Source organism: Otolemur garnettii, unplaced genomic scaffold, assembly GCF_000181295.1.
Source record: "Otolemur garnettii isolate 467f Iridium unplaced genomic scaffold, OtoGar3 scaffold00195, whole genome shotgun sequence".
Lineage (NCBI taxonomy): Eukaryota > Metazoa > Chordata > Mammalia > Primates > Galagidae > Otolemur > Otolemur garnettii.
The window spans coordinates 2,412,653-2,430,488 of NW_003852590.1; the positions used below are offsets into that span (position 1 = coordinate 2,412,653).

At 38.1% G+C, this 17,836-nt stretch overlaps 2 protein-coding genes across 3 annotated transcripts in view; one reads left to right on the forward strand and one right to left on the reverse strand.

Annotated features, from left to right (window-relative positions):
• Positions 1-10,648, reverse strand: part of ORMDL1 (ORMDL sphingolipid biosynthesis regulator 1) — a 13,298-nt gene extending 2,650 nt beyond the window's left edge. Inside the window, exons 1-3 of one of the 2 annotated variants that reach the window (XM_003801037.3) lie at positions 10,575-10,648; positions 8,260-8,440; positions 1,756-1,907 (exon numbers count right to left, since the gene is read on the reverse strand). In XM_003801037.3, coding sequence (XP_003801085.1) covers positions 1,756-1,907; positions 8,260-8,433 — 326 coding nt within the window. In that variant the 5' untranslated portion in view covers positions 8,434-8,440; positions 10,575-10,648. Of the gene's footprint in view, positions 1-1,755; positions 1,908-8,259; positions 8,624-10,574 lie in introns of those variants that run through there. The other variant, XM_023507631.1, reaches the window with a different exon arrangement.
• Positions 10,649-10,830: 182 nt separating this feature from the next.
• PMS1 (PMS1 homolog 1, mismatch repair system component) overlaps positions 10,831-17,836 on the forward strand; it is a 95,776-nt gene continuing 88,770 nt past the window's right edge. Inside the window, exons 1-2 of the mRNA XM_023507632.1 lie at positions 10,831-10,915; positions 11,664-11,735. The gene's annotated coding sequence lies outside the window, so the exon portion shown is untranslated. The remainder of the gene's footprint in view (positions 10,916-11,663; positions 11,736-17,836) is intronic.

A 17,836-nucleotide genomic window follows, 5' to 3' on the forward strand; every position in this document is an offset into this window, starting at 1 on the left:
GGATACCTATGGTCCTAGCTATTTGCGAGGCTGAGGCAAGTGAAATTGCTTAAGCCCAGGAGTTTGAGGTTGTTGTGAGCTGTGACACCACGGTACTCTACCAAGGATGACATTGAGACTCTTGTCTCAAAATAAATAAAAATAAAAATATGGGATAACTTGCCGTGTCACACCTAACTGACAAATGATGATTAAATAAGAAAATGTGAAACTACTTCAAAACATATCAATGCCATATAGAGGGCTTTAAATGCTGTTTCATCAGTTACATAAGGAATCTAATCAAAATACTTGAAATCATACCTGTTGATCAAAAATATGTTTTGAGAAATATAGACATTATACACAAATACATCTTAAATGAACTCTTTTTGTGGCTCTTATTGAAAATTCAGAATGTTAGCATTTTTGCAATCCTCAATGTTTTATAGATGAGAAAACTGAGACTTTTAAGAAAATGGCAAAAAGTCACAAACCTTAAAAGTTGAGTCAAAAGCCAAACTTAGGGGCATCTGAATAATGAATATTTTTGTTATTGCATTTATTTTTGTTAGACCACAATTTTCTTTGAGATTAATTTTAATATGGGATTAAAAATAAAATTTCTTCAAAGTGCTATAAATACAAAGAAAAAGAAAGCTACTATTATCTAAATAGTTTATTCCTTTCACTTGAAAATGTCTTCCTTTACTTAAACATCTATCTAAAACCTACCCTCCCTAAGAATTCCAATACCTCCAGCAAGTCTATTTTGCTACTAAAGGCTGTACTGATCTATCATAGATAAAAAGTTAAGCATGAGGTATACAGTATAGAGTATTAAGATATCATATGTGTAAAATACATCTATTATGTGCAGGACACCGTACAGAGAGTGGGATTCAAAGCAATGTATGCACTTATAAATTCTTTGGAGAAATAAAACATATATACAATTTTTGTCAATTATACCTCAGTAAAGTTGGGAAAAAAAAGAAAGGCAGAGGCATTTCAAGTAGGAGATAAGATTTAAACAAAGACATAGGACTACAAATGAAATATTCAGGAAATGCTGGTTGAGTTTGATCTGGTAGGAGTTCGGTGGAGATAAAATTTTCATTTTAAGAGAAAATGAAGGAGGAACCATTTTTTGGAGGATCCTCAGTATGAGGTAATAGGAAATTAGATAACCAGTTAGAAGGTTAGATGCTTTACAGGTATACATTAGTTCATTTATTTTTTATAACAACAAGACTAAATTAGGTATCATTAACTAGAATTTTATATATGAGCAAATGGCCCTAGCTAAGTAATACATGTAAAATTCAACCCAGGTCCGTTCTATATTGAAAACCTGACCTCTCTTTTTTGAAACCATAGTGTCTTTCCCAAGGAGTCTGAAGATCTAAAAGGACTAGGTAGCCAATGAAATTCTTATCATCACTAGACCACTGTTTAGGAAGATTAATCTGATAGAGTGATACAGAATATGATTACGTGTTTAATTTTCTTGTAAGAAACGTAAGAACAGGGGCTGCAATATATTTGACCTGTATATCCTAGAGTGTCTAGGCACACTGATTAGCATGTAATGCCATCTCCTTATGTGCTTACTGAAGTGAAAACTAGTTTATTACCAACTTGTTAAAAATTTTGCCTCTACTTTATCTGAGGTAGCTATTTACTGATAAAAAGTTTTCAATAAAATATTCCAAATCAATCTCATAAAAGGACATCTTCAGCTTATCCTCCTATCTGAAAATTTTTGCCACTTACAGAATTATTGGAGAAATTGTGAAAAACTTCCGTGAAGATGTAAACTGTACTCCATAGTCCAGTTGTTCCCAATGAGTTAGCAGTCTTGCTTTACCCTGGTCTGGAGTTTCAAAAGGTGTTCCTTTCACTGCATGCAAAAATACATACATACCCTGGAAAACAAACAAGGGAGTTTATAAACAATATGAAAGACAAAATTAGTCTTTGTTATTAAACATTACTGTAGTTTCAGGCTGTCTGTGACTGTCTTGAGCTGCTAACTTAATAGCACAAGTTTTAACACGTTGACTGCCACACTAGAAAAATTTTTTCTTTGGGGCCACAGTATTCTATACAAAAATAAAAACTTTGAAAATAATCCTTCCTGGGTGGCGCCTGTGGCTCAAGGAGTAGGGTGCCAGCCCCATATGCTGGAGGTGGCAGGTTCAAACCCAGCCCCAGCCAAAAACTGCAAAAAAAAGAAAATAATCCTTCCTTATTTAATGAAAAATTTGTTATTTCTTGTTTTCTGTGAGTTACATGCAACTTATGTGACACTAGAATCAATTTTTACACTGTATGTTACATGAGTTGTGATTCATGACATCCTTCTTCAATTAGTTTCTGACAATGGAGTCTTTTGTCATTCTACAACATGGGAGTGGACCTTGGTCCTGGATGATGACCTCTGAATCATACCCCCTAAATATGTGCAATAATGTCATGTCACTACATACTATCCTATCAATTTTGTTCAAAGAGCCACCCAGCAAACATTTAGAAAGAAATGCAGATCACAAGTCACAATAAATTGAAGAATACATCCCAGCATGGGTGGCATGCTTGGGCAGGCAGAGCTGAGTGACAGGAGTTGAGGAGACATGCTGACTAACAGCAAAAACAAAGAGCAGGGTTTCATAGTGCACAAGCATGCTATGTACCTTCCTGCTTATCCACTAGTTCTGTATGCTTCATGAGGCCTGGGACTCAAAGCTAGTGTGAATTAAATATAACTCACATGGCAATCAATGCTGTTAAGTTTCATGAAAGTCATTTTTCACAAAAGTTTTGAGATACACAGAAAACAAGAACTGTAAAGTCTACATGGATGGAAACAAATGAGGCCCTCCCAGCAATACCAATAAGCCAAGCAAGTTTAAACTTGCACAGGTCAATCAGAAAGGACACTGTGGGCTGTTTCTTAGAAATCAAATAATAGAGACCATAACACAGTCTGTCTCAAAACTTTCATAGAGATCTGCATATAACAGTGAAAGGCTGTTGCCAGTTCTTTATGGTAAAATAAAGCTTTCTGGGGCATATGTGATGAAAGTAAGTAGAGGTCAAACAAAAGTAACCTGTTTTCATATCTTTTCATTAAATTGAAAATAAAAAGTTATCATCAGGGTAACTTTACATCATTACATTTAGATTTTCTAACCTGTCCTATTAAGAAATAGGATTATCTTTTCCCCCAGTGTGCAGAAAATTTTTCTTCAGAGTAAATCAGATAATACTTATAAAATGATAAAGTAATATAAACTGGTAATAATAAAATAAATAAAATCTGTTTGAGAAAATAGTTTTGAAATTTTTAATATTGGGACTGCCTTTACAAAACTGAATAGTTCTTTTCCAAAGCAACAAAAATGATTTGATGTTAATAGGTAGAATATGTGACTCACTCAATTCACTTTTAAAATCACTTTTGTTCCACAAGTGTTTTTTTTTTAATTACTGGAGATTGAGGTTATAAAGAACCAGTTTACACTGATTGCATTTGTTAGGTAAAGTCCCTCTTATAATTGTGTCCCGCCCCCAAAAGGGGTGTCATACACCATCACCCCCACATCCCACAATAGTGTTTGTTGTGAAGTCAGTTTTCAAAAATCAAAGTAAAAATATCACTAAAAGCTACTGTTTAGATGGTATGTATAAACTCCTAATTTTGTGGTTAGGTTATGAAAAACAATATATATATACTAGATTTGATTTCTTAGAGATTATGATGCCCATTTAGATCGATAGGTAGTATTTCATTCAGGATCCTTGTTTGAGGCACAGCAGAAAGCCTAAATGTTATCATAAATAGTTTTTTCTACCTCAACTTTTTTTTTTTGCAGATTTTGGCTGGGGCTGGGTTTGAACCCACCACCTCCAGCATATGGGGCCAGCACCCTACTCCTTTGAGCCACAGGCACCACCCTCTACCTCAACTTTTAATAAATACTGTATATTGAAAAAATAGAATAATTCATGATTTGAAATTTTACATTACACTTAGTGAAAAGAGACTTTCCTTTCAAAGCTTAGTCCACTTCTAGTTATTTTGATAGGCAACTCAAAAGTTATCTAGCTGCAATAACAACTAAACTATGGAGGAAAGGACTTATGTTCAGTTGTACTTAAATCACTAAACATTTAATCTGTGGATGATATGAGGACACAGGATATGTATACACATATAAAACTGAACAACAGATGTACCTACCCTTGAAAAAAATTCAATCCTCTAAGACAGCAGTTCTCAACCTGTGGGTTGTGACCCCTTTGTAACAATGAAAATACATCCTGCATATCAGATATTACATTACAATTCATAACAGTAGCAAAATTACAGTTATGAAGTAGCAACAAAAATAATTTTATGGTTGGGGGGTCCCAACGTGAGGAACTGTATTAAAGGGTCGTGGCATTAGGGTCCTTTAATACACTGCTCTAAGAGATAGTAGGAAGCAAAAAAGGTATTAATCAACAATTAGAAGGTAGGGCAGAAATTGATATCAAATGTACCGAGTACTCTTCAGCGCAGAGAGAAAAGGTTCCTTGTTGCTGGGGCAAAAGCCTTGGTGCTGCTTGGTCAATAACCTCATTCTTGAAGGTTCAGTTCAAATGACAATTCCTTAGTGAAACCCTCCTCATTAGTATTAATTGGCCTCCTGCTCATATGGTGGTCACAGAATTTTATTGAAAAGACTCTTATAGTACAATATATGATGTTAGAGTTGTTTGCATAGTGTTTTTGTTTTCCCCATTCCCCTGACTACCTCAGGAACAAGGGCTGGTACACAGTAACCAGAAGATGACATTAAACCAAGAAGTGTTTATTCTGTGAACACCAGGAAACCATTTCCACATAGAGCTTAAAGGGAATTATGAAACAGAAAGTATATGTTTTCAAATGCTCAGGAGTATATGACCCCCCCCCCAAAGTTAAGAACCTTTATTTTAGACCACGTTAGAATCTATTCCCTTCAAATGACATGCACTTACTAGTGTTTAGATTATAATATTCAATCAATATATCCTTTTCAGTGAAAAACAATAAAATCTTATTTGATTGCATTATCTTTTACCCCAATATTAAGTAGTCATTATATAAAAAAGTGATGTAGTGATGATTATTCCCACATTCAAAGAATTTTAAAAAAGGCAGTATGTAACTCATGAATAGTTCTTAATAAATATTTGCTGAATCAAAATGAAGAGCTTTCTCATTCGTTTTTAAAGCTAGGATAAGAATCTAATCTCGTGAAGCATTAGTACCTCTAAGGAGGAAATGTAGCAAAGAATAAAAAAATCACTGTAGGTTTCTAATGTATAGCTCAGAAAGACAAATATGGTATATTTTTCTACCCAGGTATACACAATTAGTCTGTTTTCCCACATTTAAAAGCATTCAGTATGTATTTTATATTTTTAATTGCTTTAATGTAGGCTATCTTCAAAGGAAACTCAAATTTGGAGTCATGTAATTGCTACATCTATGGCTGGTTAATTAGGCTTTTAGTGTGGTGAGCTAAATGCATAAATCAGATACTAATAATGAGTAAATCAGAAGCTTGCTTTCCTACATGGAGTCAATTACCAATCATTGGTTCATGGTCATTTACTGCACCTCAATCTTGGTTGACCAACTCGAAAATGGGGGAGAGGGGTGTGCAGTACAGGGGATAGCTTCTCCATGAGCCACTGGAGAAGGGAAAAGACTAATTTATTCAGAACACTTCTTAGCAGGGTTTTAGAAATATAGAAATTTAAAAAAAAGATAAACTGCTAATTAGAAAACTGTAATAAACACATGGTAAAAGAACGCAGCATGTTGAGTTGTACAGATTCCCAAAGAAGGTGATACCTGAGTAGTTTTGCTGGGCAAGCAGGAAATCAGGCAGAGCAGAAAGGAGGGGAGGATGATAACATAGTAGAAAAACTTAAGCCAAAGCAGAAAGACAACAGCAAAATGATTTTTCTTTTTTGAAACAGCGTCTCATTATGTCACCCTCGGTAGAGTGCCATGCTATCACAGCTCACAGCAACTTCCAACTCTTGGGCTTAAACGATTCTCTTGCCTCTCTCTTGCCTCAGCCTCCCAAGTAGCTGCAAATGCGATGCCCACCACAATGCCTGGCTATTTTTTGTTGCAGTTGTTATTGTTTTATCTGGCCCAAGCTGGGTTTGAACCTCCCAACCTAGGTGTATGTGGTTGGTGCCCTAACCACTGTGCTATCGGCGCCAAGCCAGAGCAAAATGATTTTATTGCTAGAGCACAGCCTGTGTTTCGAGATGGGTGAGATTAAGGTGGAACCTGCACTTTTATCAACTAGTTTTAATTTTTTTTTTAACTTCCTCCTGTAGTGATTCTCTTGCGCCCCATGTAGCTGGGATTACAGACACTGGCCACAAAGTCCAGCTGTTTTTTTTCTTTTTTGGAGAGACGGGGTCTCACTCTGGCTCTGATATTCAGCCATCTGATTTGGCCTTTACAGAAAATTAGGAATGCTGGGTGTGGTAGTTCACATCTGTAATCCTAGCACTTTGGGAGGCTGAGGACTGCTGGAGCTCAGGGGTTTGAGACAAGCCTGAGCAAAAGTGAGACCCTGTCTCTACTAAAAATAGAAAAACTAGCTGGGTGTTGTGGCAGGTGCCTGTACTCCCAGCTACTTGGGAGGCTGAGGCAAGTGTATCCCTTGAGCTCAAGAGTTTGAGGTTGCTGTGAGCTATGATGCAACGGCACTCTAACCAGGGAAATAGATTGAGACTCTGTTTCAAAAAAAAGAAAAGATTAGGAATGAAGTCAAAGGAGCAGACTGATAGGAATAAGTTCCATTTATACTTGTTTGGTTTAAGGTACAAGGTAATTAGGTGATAGAAATGTGAGTACCTTTATTCTATAGATAGCAACTGAAAATACGAGATGAAGTAAACTAGGCAGAATATGTAGCATATGAAGGGATGAAGAAAAGAACCATGGGGCAGCAATATTTAAGAGAAGGAAGTCCCTGCAAGAAGACAAGAAAAGATCAGAAATATATCCAGGAAAAAGTGATGCAAAAAGAGGCTTTTCAGTAAAAGGGAGATGCTTAATGTCAAATATTTCAGAAGTCATTATTGGAAAAACAAAAATAAAAAGTGTTTGTCCTTACAAAGTCTATCACATAAAATGTACTAAATGCACATTCACTTATTTCTACTAGCACATCATTCTTATCCTCCTCAAGTCAACTTCAAATATATTCCAAAAGATATAAAATAAATACTAATTTAAAAAATCTGTTTCTCCTACACTTTTCTGTCTTAATGCTCTTAAGTTCTTAATTTTGATGGTATCTTAAAACAAATCCAGATAGGGAATCTAGATTCAATTAAAATTTTCAACTAGATTTTCCCCTTTTTATTCTAGTTTAATATGCTACTAAAGATAAAAAAATTACTATGAGGATTGTTGTGTTTTGTTTTGTAACAAATGGTCAGTAGAGTTAATCAAACCTCTGCTATTTTGCACAGCTAATATAATATAGCTAATACAGGAGAGTGACAATCAACAAGCAGCTAACACAGTCTAAGATCCTAAATTGTATATGATCCTTAATCAAAGATATGATTAAGCTCACAATTTCTATATTGAAATAGAGAAGTACACTCAATACATTTAAGAAAGAATAAGGATTAAAACCAAAGATTTTCATTAGATTCCAGTTAACCAAAAAACAAGTATTCTGATTGGTCAGTATATCACAGTGGCCTGAAGTATAGTTTCTTGTGATTTTTATAAAAAAATCACCTAGTATTTTGGGGAGAAAAGGTCTTACTTAGAAAAGTGGCCCAATATTAAAATAAAGTGTCACAAAAAACCCAAAATTAATCCCAGACTAGAATTCTTCAAAATAAGTCTTATAAACTAAAAACCACTGAACTATACATTTTAAATGGGTGAATTTTAAGGAATGTGAATTATGTTTCAATAAAGCTATTGATGTCATCGTATTTTTTATACTATAGAAACCTAACCATACACATACCATAAAATTTACCATCTTGGCCATTTTTAAACATACAATTTAGTTGTACTAGGTACTTTCACACTGTTGTACAACCATTACCATTCAGGTCTGGAACTTTTTTCATCTTGCAAAACTAAAACTTTGTACTCATTAAACAGTAAGTCCCCATTCCTTCTTGCCCTTCACTTCTGAAAAGCACTAAGTGTTAAGCTTTTAAGTGTTTAGTATAAGGTGAAATTCTTACCAAATTATGTATAATATTTGTTAAGGTCCAAGCAACAGGAACACTGAAGAAGGGAATGCTGAGTAAGACAATATGAAGCAAGCCAACTCCCAATGCGTATGTCAGCCACATACCCCGGCTGTTCATTACACGCGTATTTGGATTCACCTCACTGTGGGCAACTCCAACATTCATGTTTGCTCTGTAGAGAAGTAATAAAATGTATCAACACTGACATAACTGGCAACACAAATACCCCTAATTCTGACATGGAGAAGTGTTACAGGGATTATTTTTTTCCCAGTTCTTAAATAGAACAGATACACCCACCAAAATATGCTACTTGTAGATGCTGATGAAGGCAGTAAAGAATCTTCAACATTTGACTTTTGGCAAAATAAACAAGACTTATTTTTATGATTCTCTTTGAAAAAATAACTAAATCTCTTTCCTAAACTTGTCTTTTAGCATGTTAGGTTTACTAAATGAAATAATGAACAGGAAAACTACAACTGAAAGAGAAAACCTACATTTTCTTCTATCATGAGAACAAAGTGAAAAGCCAGGAGCTAAACTTGCCAGAGAATAATATTTAAAGAAAGCAGAACTGACTCAGCCAGTCTGTTGAGTAGCCACTCTTTAAAGTCATGTTGTAGCCACAGAGTGGTTAGAGTTCAGATTACTTCTTGAATACTGACCCTGGGAAGAACATGCCATTGACATAATGTGTAAAATGTACACTGTCAAAGGATAATCATCCAAAATTTTGTGATACATCTGGGTTAGAGCAATAAGTCTTCTGAGTATTTCTCTAGGTAACTTCCCTGAAACTTTAATTTCCTTTCTTTCTTTTTTTTGAGACAGGTGGCCTTGGTAGAGTGCCATGGCATCGTAGCTCACAGCAACCTCAAATTCTTGGGCTTAAGCGAATGTCTTGCCTCAGCCTCCAAAGTATAGCTGCGACGATAGGTGCCCACCACCACCTACAGGCTATTTTTTGGTTGCAGTTATCATTGTTGTATTAGCAGGCCCGTGCTAGGCTTGAACCTGCCAGCCTGGCACCCTACTCACCGAGCTACAGGCACTGAGCCTCTTTCTTTTTAAAAAAGTTTTTCCATTACCCTTTTATATTCAAGATGAACACTAAAGGAAGAATTGATAATAGTTCCCAGTTTGTTTGTTTGTTTTTTTAGAGACCGAGTCTCATTTTGTTCCCCTCGGTAGAGTGCCGTATCGTCATAGCTCACAGCAAGCTCCAGCTCTTGCTTGGCCTCCGGGGAGTGAGCCTCCCGAGTAGCTGGGACTACAGGCGCCTGCCCCAATGGCCGGCTATTTTTTTTTGTTGCAGCTTGGCCGGGGCACGGTTCAAACCCGCCACCCTCGGTATATGGGGCCAAGGCCCTACTCACTGAGCCACATTATTTTAATGATGACGTTTACTTGCATCGAATAAAATCTAAAAATAAAACTGTGTTGAAGAATTTTATCATCCCGGGGAGAGAGAAACGGGGCTAGATTACATTTGGAACAGCTCTGATTTAAAACTATATTAACTTGTTCCATTAGAGTTAACACAAGACAGAGGGATTTCTCATAACCCCATCCAGCCAAGTATTTCAGTGTGTAATGTCCTTGCTACCTTCTGAAGATCTATGGAACAAGAATGATGAAAATCTCTAAGACAAAGCAAAAATTACATGTATAAATATTTCTTCTACTCTAAACACCCATCATTTATCATACGTTATTTTCAACTGTTACAAATTATACCTAGAACATGCCACCACTCAAGATACTTTTCCCACTTTCCACGAGATGGAAAAAAAAAGGTCCGAAAAAGGCCTAAACTGTGTATCTCAGATGTAAGACCAAGGTAGTGTGGTACCGACCCTACCTTACCCAGAAAAGCTTTCCTTGGCAGGTGTGCCACACCGCTTCAGGACCGACAAACAATGGCCTCACAGACAATGAAGAGCCTCTGGCTCTGCCCTCGCCGGTGCCCGAGTAGACGGCGACCCGCAGTGGCACCCTGGTGGCAGCCTCCCCCAGCAGCCTGAGCTGCCGGCTAGTGGAACTCAGCAAAAGCCATTGCTTCTGCCGCCGCAGCGCCTCCCCCACCCGCCCCCTTTCTTCTCCCAGCCGCACATCCAGTTAGGACTGTAGCACATCAAGGAAAAGGGGAGGCGAGCCTCTGAGGCCACCTGCCCCCCACAGCCGTCCAGGGAGCCACGGAGGCAGCCGGAGCCTAGTCTGTCCCCTCAGAACAACCTAGCGCGCCAGCATCTCCGTGCCGAATAAGGCAGCAGTACAGCCCCTCCGTGTTCCTGCTTACTTACCGGCCGCCCCACTCTTAGCCGCCGGCAAAGAGCTGGACCAGCCCGGCGGCTACGGCAGAGTATGGTCACGCCCCGAAGGCCAGTGCTCCGCCCCAGCGGCGCGCAGCTTGCGCAAGCCTTCGGAGGCAAGCTCGCCGCCAGAGGATTGGTTGCGAGCTGCGCCAATCCCACGTTACCCCGGCAAGGCGGGACTAAGTGCTGCGCGCTGGTGTCCGCTCTGTGGTGCGCGCGCGCGCCGGAGCGAGTGGGCGGGCACGTGAGGCCGGGCCTGGGTTTTGGGTGGGTTGCTGGGTGCTCGCCGCTAAGTGGTTGGGAATTGTTTGTCTCGCGCGAGTAGGAAGGTAGTGTCAACTGGCTAACCGGCTTTTATTCTCATATTCTCGAAGGCTTGAGGGCCCCCTACCCTAAACTCGTCCGGAGCCGACCCCGAGCGCCGCCAATAGCTAGGTAGCCTCCTCCCGGCGGGAAGCGAACGGAGCGGGCTTGCGGGCGCGCTCACGTGGACGGCGTTTCCCGGGCAGGTCAGGGCTCGTTAGTGGTCTCGTTTGACCTTTGTTGCAGGTGGTTCCCCAGATGCTTCTGGGTGCAGGATTCTGTTTTCCAGGCAGAAAAGTTAACCCGTGACAACCATAACTGTTCCAGTGATTGTAGTGTTTTATAGTATGGTATGTTGTGGTACCATTCAAGGGTTGCAAGTAAATTCTTTTCAGTTAATCACGGTTTTTGCTAGTAATCTGGGCTTTTCCACACTCTGAAGACAGGCACGTTGTATTGCATTCTGGGGAAATGTGGATTCCAAAAATTGATCTTATGTGAAGAACGAGAAGAAAGGCCTTTGATCAGAATTTTTCGAATCATCTTTGAAATTCCTTTTACCTTGGCAGTGCACAAAGTCTGTGATTTTTATTGTTTAAAATAACTGCCAACGACATTTTAAAGTAGATTTAAGAGGATTTTCCCGTGCATGTTTATTTAGCCTCTGTTGGTTTTATGAAAACAATTTATTCTATTCCTTAAATAAATTTTTTTCTCGTGTGTTTTCCCTAAAGTCTGAGTTCTCCAACCTTTACTTTTTTTTTTTTTTTTTAGGTGCACCTGTTCTCTCAGCAAAAATGGAAGACGGGCTATCTTGACATTCTCAGATATTCTGTGCTGTGACTTGTAAGCCTAATATCAGCCCTTCACTTTTCAAAAAAGGTCATTTGGTATATTCATAGTCAAATGTTATATTCCAGATGTTATGCTATGGATGTGTAATTAATATAAAATCCTGTTCTCAAAGAACTCTGATAGAGGAAGAGGGGGACAAACAGAAAGAATAACCTGTGATGAGTTTTGGATTAGAAATAAGGAGAAGGTGCTGTGAGAGTACAGCAGAAGGAATGCCTAATCTTTTGAGCAAATCTTTGCTAATTTTCCCTAATCTTTGCTTCCCTTGAGCAAAGAAGGGAAGCTGGCACTTGGGAAAAAAGGTTTCCTGGAGGATGTGATATGGAAGGATGGTGAGAAGTCAGCCTAGAGAGAAGTACCCACATAAGCTAAGGGAGGAGTGAGTTGCCACCATATTAAGAGAGACAAGTCACATAGTATGACTGTCTTACCTAGTGCACATTTGGGGAATGATGGGATGAGATTAGAACAGTAGGCAAAAATCCAATTGTCAGGAGTTAGGACTTAACCTGGTTAACAGTTTGAATGCTTTATAAAAATTTTAAGTAGGGTAGCAGCGTGATGAAATTTAAGTTATAGAAAGAACTTTAGAAGTGGTAGAAATTGAAGTCAGAATATCAGTTAGGTAATTATTGTAATAGTTAAAGGTGGAAGGGTTGAGGGGCTGAACAGAGGCAGTACAAAGAGGAGAGGACTAGTTTGGGAAATATTTAAGTAGTAAGAAGGCTAGGACTGGATGGCAGGATAAGTGAGGAAAATTTCTAGGATGACTTCAAAGTTCTAATTTTGCTTTGTGTGCTTGGATGGAAAGTGTTCAAGAGCATGGCCTTTGGAGTCAAACTGCTAGGGTATGCACCTGCCACTTGATAGCTTTATGATCTTGAGCAAGCTTAAATTCCATTTGTGATAGAACAATGATAGTATACATAGGATTGTTGTGAGGATTAAACAGGATGATGTTTATAAAGTTCTTATGTTAGCTGTTGCTTTCGTTATCAGAGAAAGATAGGACAGCAGCGAATTATTGCATAAGCGGAATATGCAGGTACCAAAAAAGCTAATTAGAGAAAGATTGTGGGGTCAGTTTGGGACTTGTTAGTTTAAGTTGTCGTCAGTCATCTAAATAATGATATTTAGAAGATAGGTGGAAATAAGGCCCTGGAGTCCAGTGAAAGTTATAAGATACGGGTAAGCTAGGGGGTGAAATGGAGGCCAGTTTAAGTATGTAAGTGACTTGCTCAGAAGAAAGACACTTTTTCAGAAGTTTACATTAACTCAGGAAACGTGCTGATAAAATTACTTTTAGTGGTTTTTCGTTAATATTCATGAAGTGCTTTCCTTGAGTCAAGTACTGATTGTTCTATGTGGCATTTTATATACATATATATAAAATACATAATTCTTTGCATTGAAAAGTTGTATAGTTCAGGACTAGGGAGTAATAGGTGTAATTATACAATTTATATTTTTATATTCAGTGAATGTAAATTGATTAATTTTTACATTAATGAACAATCCTCTCCCCAACTTCTAAATCCCTCAAGCTAACTTATTAGGCTTGAGGTCAAGAAGTCTTCTACCAGTCAGGCGCAGTGGCTCACACATGTAATCCTAGTATTCTGGGAAGTCGAGGTGGGTAGATTGCTTGAGCTCAGGAGTTGGAGGCCAGCCTGAGCAAGGGTGAGACTCCATCTCTACTAAAAATAGGAAAAATAGCCTGACATTGTGGCAGGCACCTGTAGTCCTAGCTACTTGGGAGGCTGAAGCAAGAGGATCCCTTGAGCCCAAGAGTTTGAGGTTGCTGTGAGCTATAATGTGCCCCTGTTCTCTACCCAGGGCAACAGAAGGAACTTCTACTTCAAAGAAAAAATAAGTTTTCTACCTTAGTTTGAGACTTGTGAGGATCTCAGGAAAACGCTGATCAACAAAACTTTGGGATACTAAACTAGCCTCGTCTCAATCTTCTGGATAGTCTTCCTAATTTCATCATCTTTGTCTCATTTCTCATTCCCTCCATAAGGCCTCTTCCAAAATCTTTTTTTTTTTTATCCTTAATTTCATCCCAGTATTTCTCATCCTTAAGTATCATTTAATCCTATAATCAATGTAAAAATTAATAATATTTGATATTTTTTATGCTGAATTTGAAATCCAGCATGTATTAGCATATGTCAGTTTAAATGACTCAACACATTTCAAGTGCTCAATGGTTATGTGTGGCTAGTGGCTACCACATTGGACAGTGGAGATCTGAGGCTTCTGAAGACTACAAAATACGCTATACTTTGCTTGCGATAGCACTAGTTGATGTGGATGTTATGACAGTGAAGCAGCATTTCATAACTGGGAATGGGATCCATATTCACAGGTACTTTCCTTAAAACTGGGTACCCACAAACAAATTCAAATGTATAGATTAATTAGAGGGTGATTTAATATTAAAAAGAATTCCCAGCATTCTTTTACATAATGATCTTTTATCATACTATGCATTTTACAAAGCTTTACATTTATAAAATACACACTTTGATCCTTACAATAAACCAATGAGACATCCTTTTTTATGGATGATTTGATCATACAGAGGGATTTGAGTGATTTGCTTCATTTTATGTTTAATGAAAGTAAACCCCAAGACATTTTATAGATTCTGATGTTAGGTTTTTTCACTTTGCTTATCAGCTTTGCCTTATGTATAGCAAAATATAGTCATGTTGTCTTTATGAATTGTGGCCAGTTCACTCCATCAGAACCCAATGTGTTTGACCTTTGAAATGCATTCCTTAAAATACTATGTAATTGTTAATAGTGCCAGTACTTCATTTCCTACTCACTTCCTGAATCTTACTTTACATGACCCTTCTTATGTTGCCTGAGAAAGAATCCTAATGTAATGCATTTTATTTTGGGCATTGCTATTTTGTTTGAACTTAGATTCCATAGGATTAAACATCATATGAGCATGTAAGTAGTCATGGTAAATAAAGAAGTAGTTATAGTCTCCCCCGTCCCCATTTCTTTGTCTAGGAAAATCTTGACTCTATGGAAGAATTGCCTGTTGTCAAGTATTTTCCAATAATCCTTTCTGAAATTAGGCATTAAGGCAAAGCCCATTCCTTGCATGTTTTATGTATGTAATTTCCACATGAGATTTTTTTGGGTTTTTTTATTTGTTTGAACAATGGTTTCCATCGTTAAAAGAAGTATCTGCTTGGAGATTTTGGATCTACAGGTTGGATCTATCTACAAAGATCCCTGAATGCCAGCTTAGAGATTTGAGCTTTATTTTATTGGCTTTGGGGAGCCACGTGATTAAAATGATGTGTTAGGCAGAATAATATATCAGGTTGGTAAAAAAATAATTGCGATTTTTGCTTTTTAGAAATGTGCTATTTGATACTGGAATACATTTTCAAGTGTGGTTATACTCGACATCATTTTAATGCATATTTCTCACTTTATGTTTTTGTGCTGATGACTTAGTGCTGTTTATTTTCTGTTGATTGTGGGTTAGAGAATGACATTAGACAAAAAACTAATTAAAGTGATTTTCTAATTTGAGTTCAAGATGGGTCATAAAGCAACAGAGACAACTTACAACATCAAAGGTGCATTTGGCCCAGGAACTGCTAAGGAACGTGCAGTGCAGTGGTGGTTCAAGAAGTTTTGCAAAGGAGACAAGAGCCTTGAAGATGAGAAGCCTAGAAACTGGCTGTCAGAAGTTGTCAATGACCAATTGAGAGCCCTCATCAAAGCTCATCCTCTGACAACTACATGAGAAGTTGCTGAAGAACTCAACATCAGACGTTCTCCAGTTGTTTGGCCTTTGAAGCAAATTGGAAAGGTGAAAAGCTTGATTAAGTGGGTACCTCATGAGCTGATCAAATGTCAGAGCAGTCATTGTTTTGAGTGTCACGTTCTCTCTTATTCTATGCAACAGTGGTGAACCAGTTGCGAGCCATTTCTCCATCGCATTGTGATGTATGAAGAAAAGTGGATTTCATACAACAACCAGCCAAAAACGGCTCAGTTACTGAATCACCGTGAACCTCCAAAGCACTTCCTAAAGCCAAACTTGCACCAAAAAAAGGTCATGGTCACTGTTTAGTGGTCGTCTGTTGCCAGTCTGATTCACTACAGCTTTCTGAATCTCAGCAAAACCATTACATCTGAAAAGAATGTTCAACAAATCAAGAAAAACTCCAGAGCTTGCTTCTGATAACACCTGCCTGCATGTCACATAACCGCTGCATCAAAAGTTGAATGAATTGGGCCAAGAATCATCAATCTTATTTACCTGACCTCTCACCAACTGACTACCACTTCTAGCGTCTCAAATTTTTTTTTTTTTTTTATACTGTTTTGGCCGAGGCCAGGTTTGAACCCACCACCCTCTGGTATACAGGGCCAGTGCCCTACTACTTGAACCACAGGCACTGCTCTAGCATTTTCAACTTTTTGCTTAGAAAATGCTTCCACAACCAGCAGGATGCAGAAAATGCTTTTCAGAAGTTCCTGGAATCTCGAAGCATGGATTTTTATGCTACAGGAAGAAACAAACTTATTTCTCATTGGCAACAATGTGTTGGTTGTAAGCTCCTATTTTGATGAATAACAATGTGTTTGAGCCTAGTCCAAATTCATGGTCCAAAACTGTACTTGCCTTTGCACCAACATAGTAGTTATCTGACATGTCTGGTATCTGGCTAGTTCAGGTTAACGGTAATTCTGGAATCTAGATACCTAAAGTCCAAAAGACCTCAGTGATTGAAAAAGATGATTCATTAAAACATATAAATGACTAATGATGGTAAAGCAAGACTGTTGGTAAGGTACAAGATTGACCTTGTCATCATCCATGTCCCAAGGTGATAGTGCCACCTGGTCTTTTCTAGCTAAACAAAACATATACTCATTATAGCACAACTGTTCTTATCATTCTTCAGTTATTACCATAATGTAATTTACTGACTAAATTTTTTTTTAATTAAATGATAGCTGTGTACATTAATGCAGTCATGGGGTACAGTATGCAGTCATGGGGTACAGAAATTTGAAATATTTTCATCAAACTGGTTAACATAGCCTTCATGGCATTTTCTTAGTTATTATGTTAAGTGCTAACTAAATGTTTTTAAGTAATTTTTCAGAACATGCTTGTTTTGTTGATTCTAATGTGTGTGCTTTCAGTGATCTACTGTGGTGAGTTTGGACAAAGACATAATTGACACAGACATCTAAGGAAATAGATAAAAATCTTTAATGAGAAGTGTCTAGGCCCAGTTACTTCATCACTCAGGTCTTTTTAGCCTTTTAAATTGTAATAATTATAAATTATCATTTTTACATGTAATACTTTTTTTTGAGACAGGGTATTGCTCTATTGCCCAAGTTATAGTAGAGTGACATCATCAGCTTCCTGCAGCCGTCAACTCCTGGGTTTAAGCAAACCATCTGCCTCAGCCTCCTGGGTGAGGCACACACCATCATACTTGGCTAATTTTTTTTTTTTTTTTTTTAATGGGACAGAGTCTCACTGTGTCACCCTTGGTAAAGTGCCATGGCATCCAAGCTCACAGCAAACTCCAGCTCTTGGGCTTAAGCAATTCTCTTCCTTAGCCTCCCAAGTAGCTGGGATTACAGGCGTCCACCACAACACCTGGCTATTTTTGTTGCAATTGTCACTGTTGTCTAGCAGGCTGGTGGCCTGTTTCAAACCCGCCAGCCTCAGTGTGTGCGGCTGGTGCCGTAACCACTGTGCTACAGGCACCGAGCCATACCTGGATAATTTTTAAATTTAAATTTTTTGTAGAGACAGGGTCTTGCTATTGCTGGTCTTGAACTCCTGGGTTCAAGTGATCCTCCTATCTAGGCCTCCCTGAGTGGTAGGATTACAGGTGTGAGCCGTGGTACCCAGCCTCTTTTATGGTTTTGCAGTTTAAATACAATGTCACATATAAAGTGCTTAGCATAATGTCTAGCTTACTAGATATTTAATAAATGGTAGTTTCTGCTCTTATTATTTTAATTAATGGGTGGTACAGACTGAGTATCCAAGGGTCAGGAGTCATGGAGGCTAATTAGGGAATTAT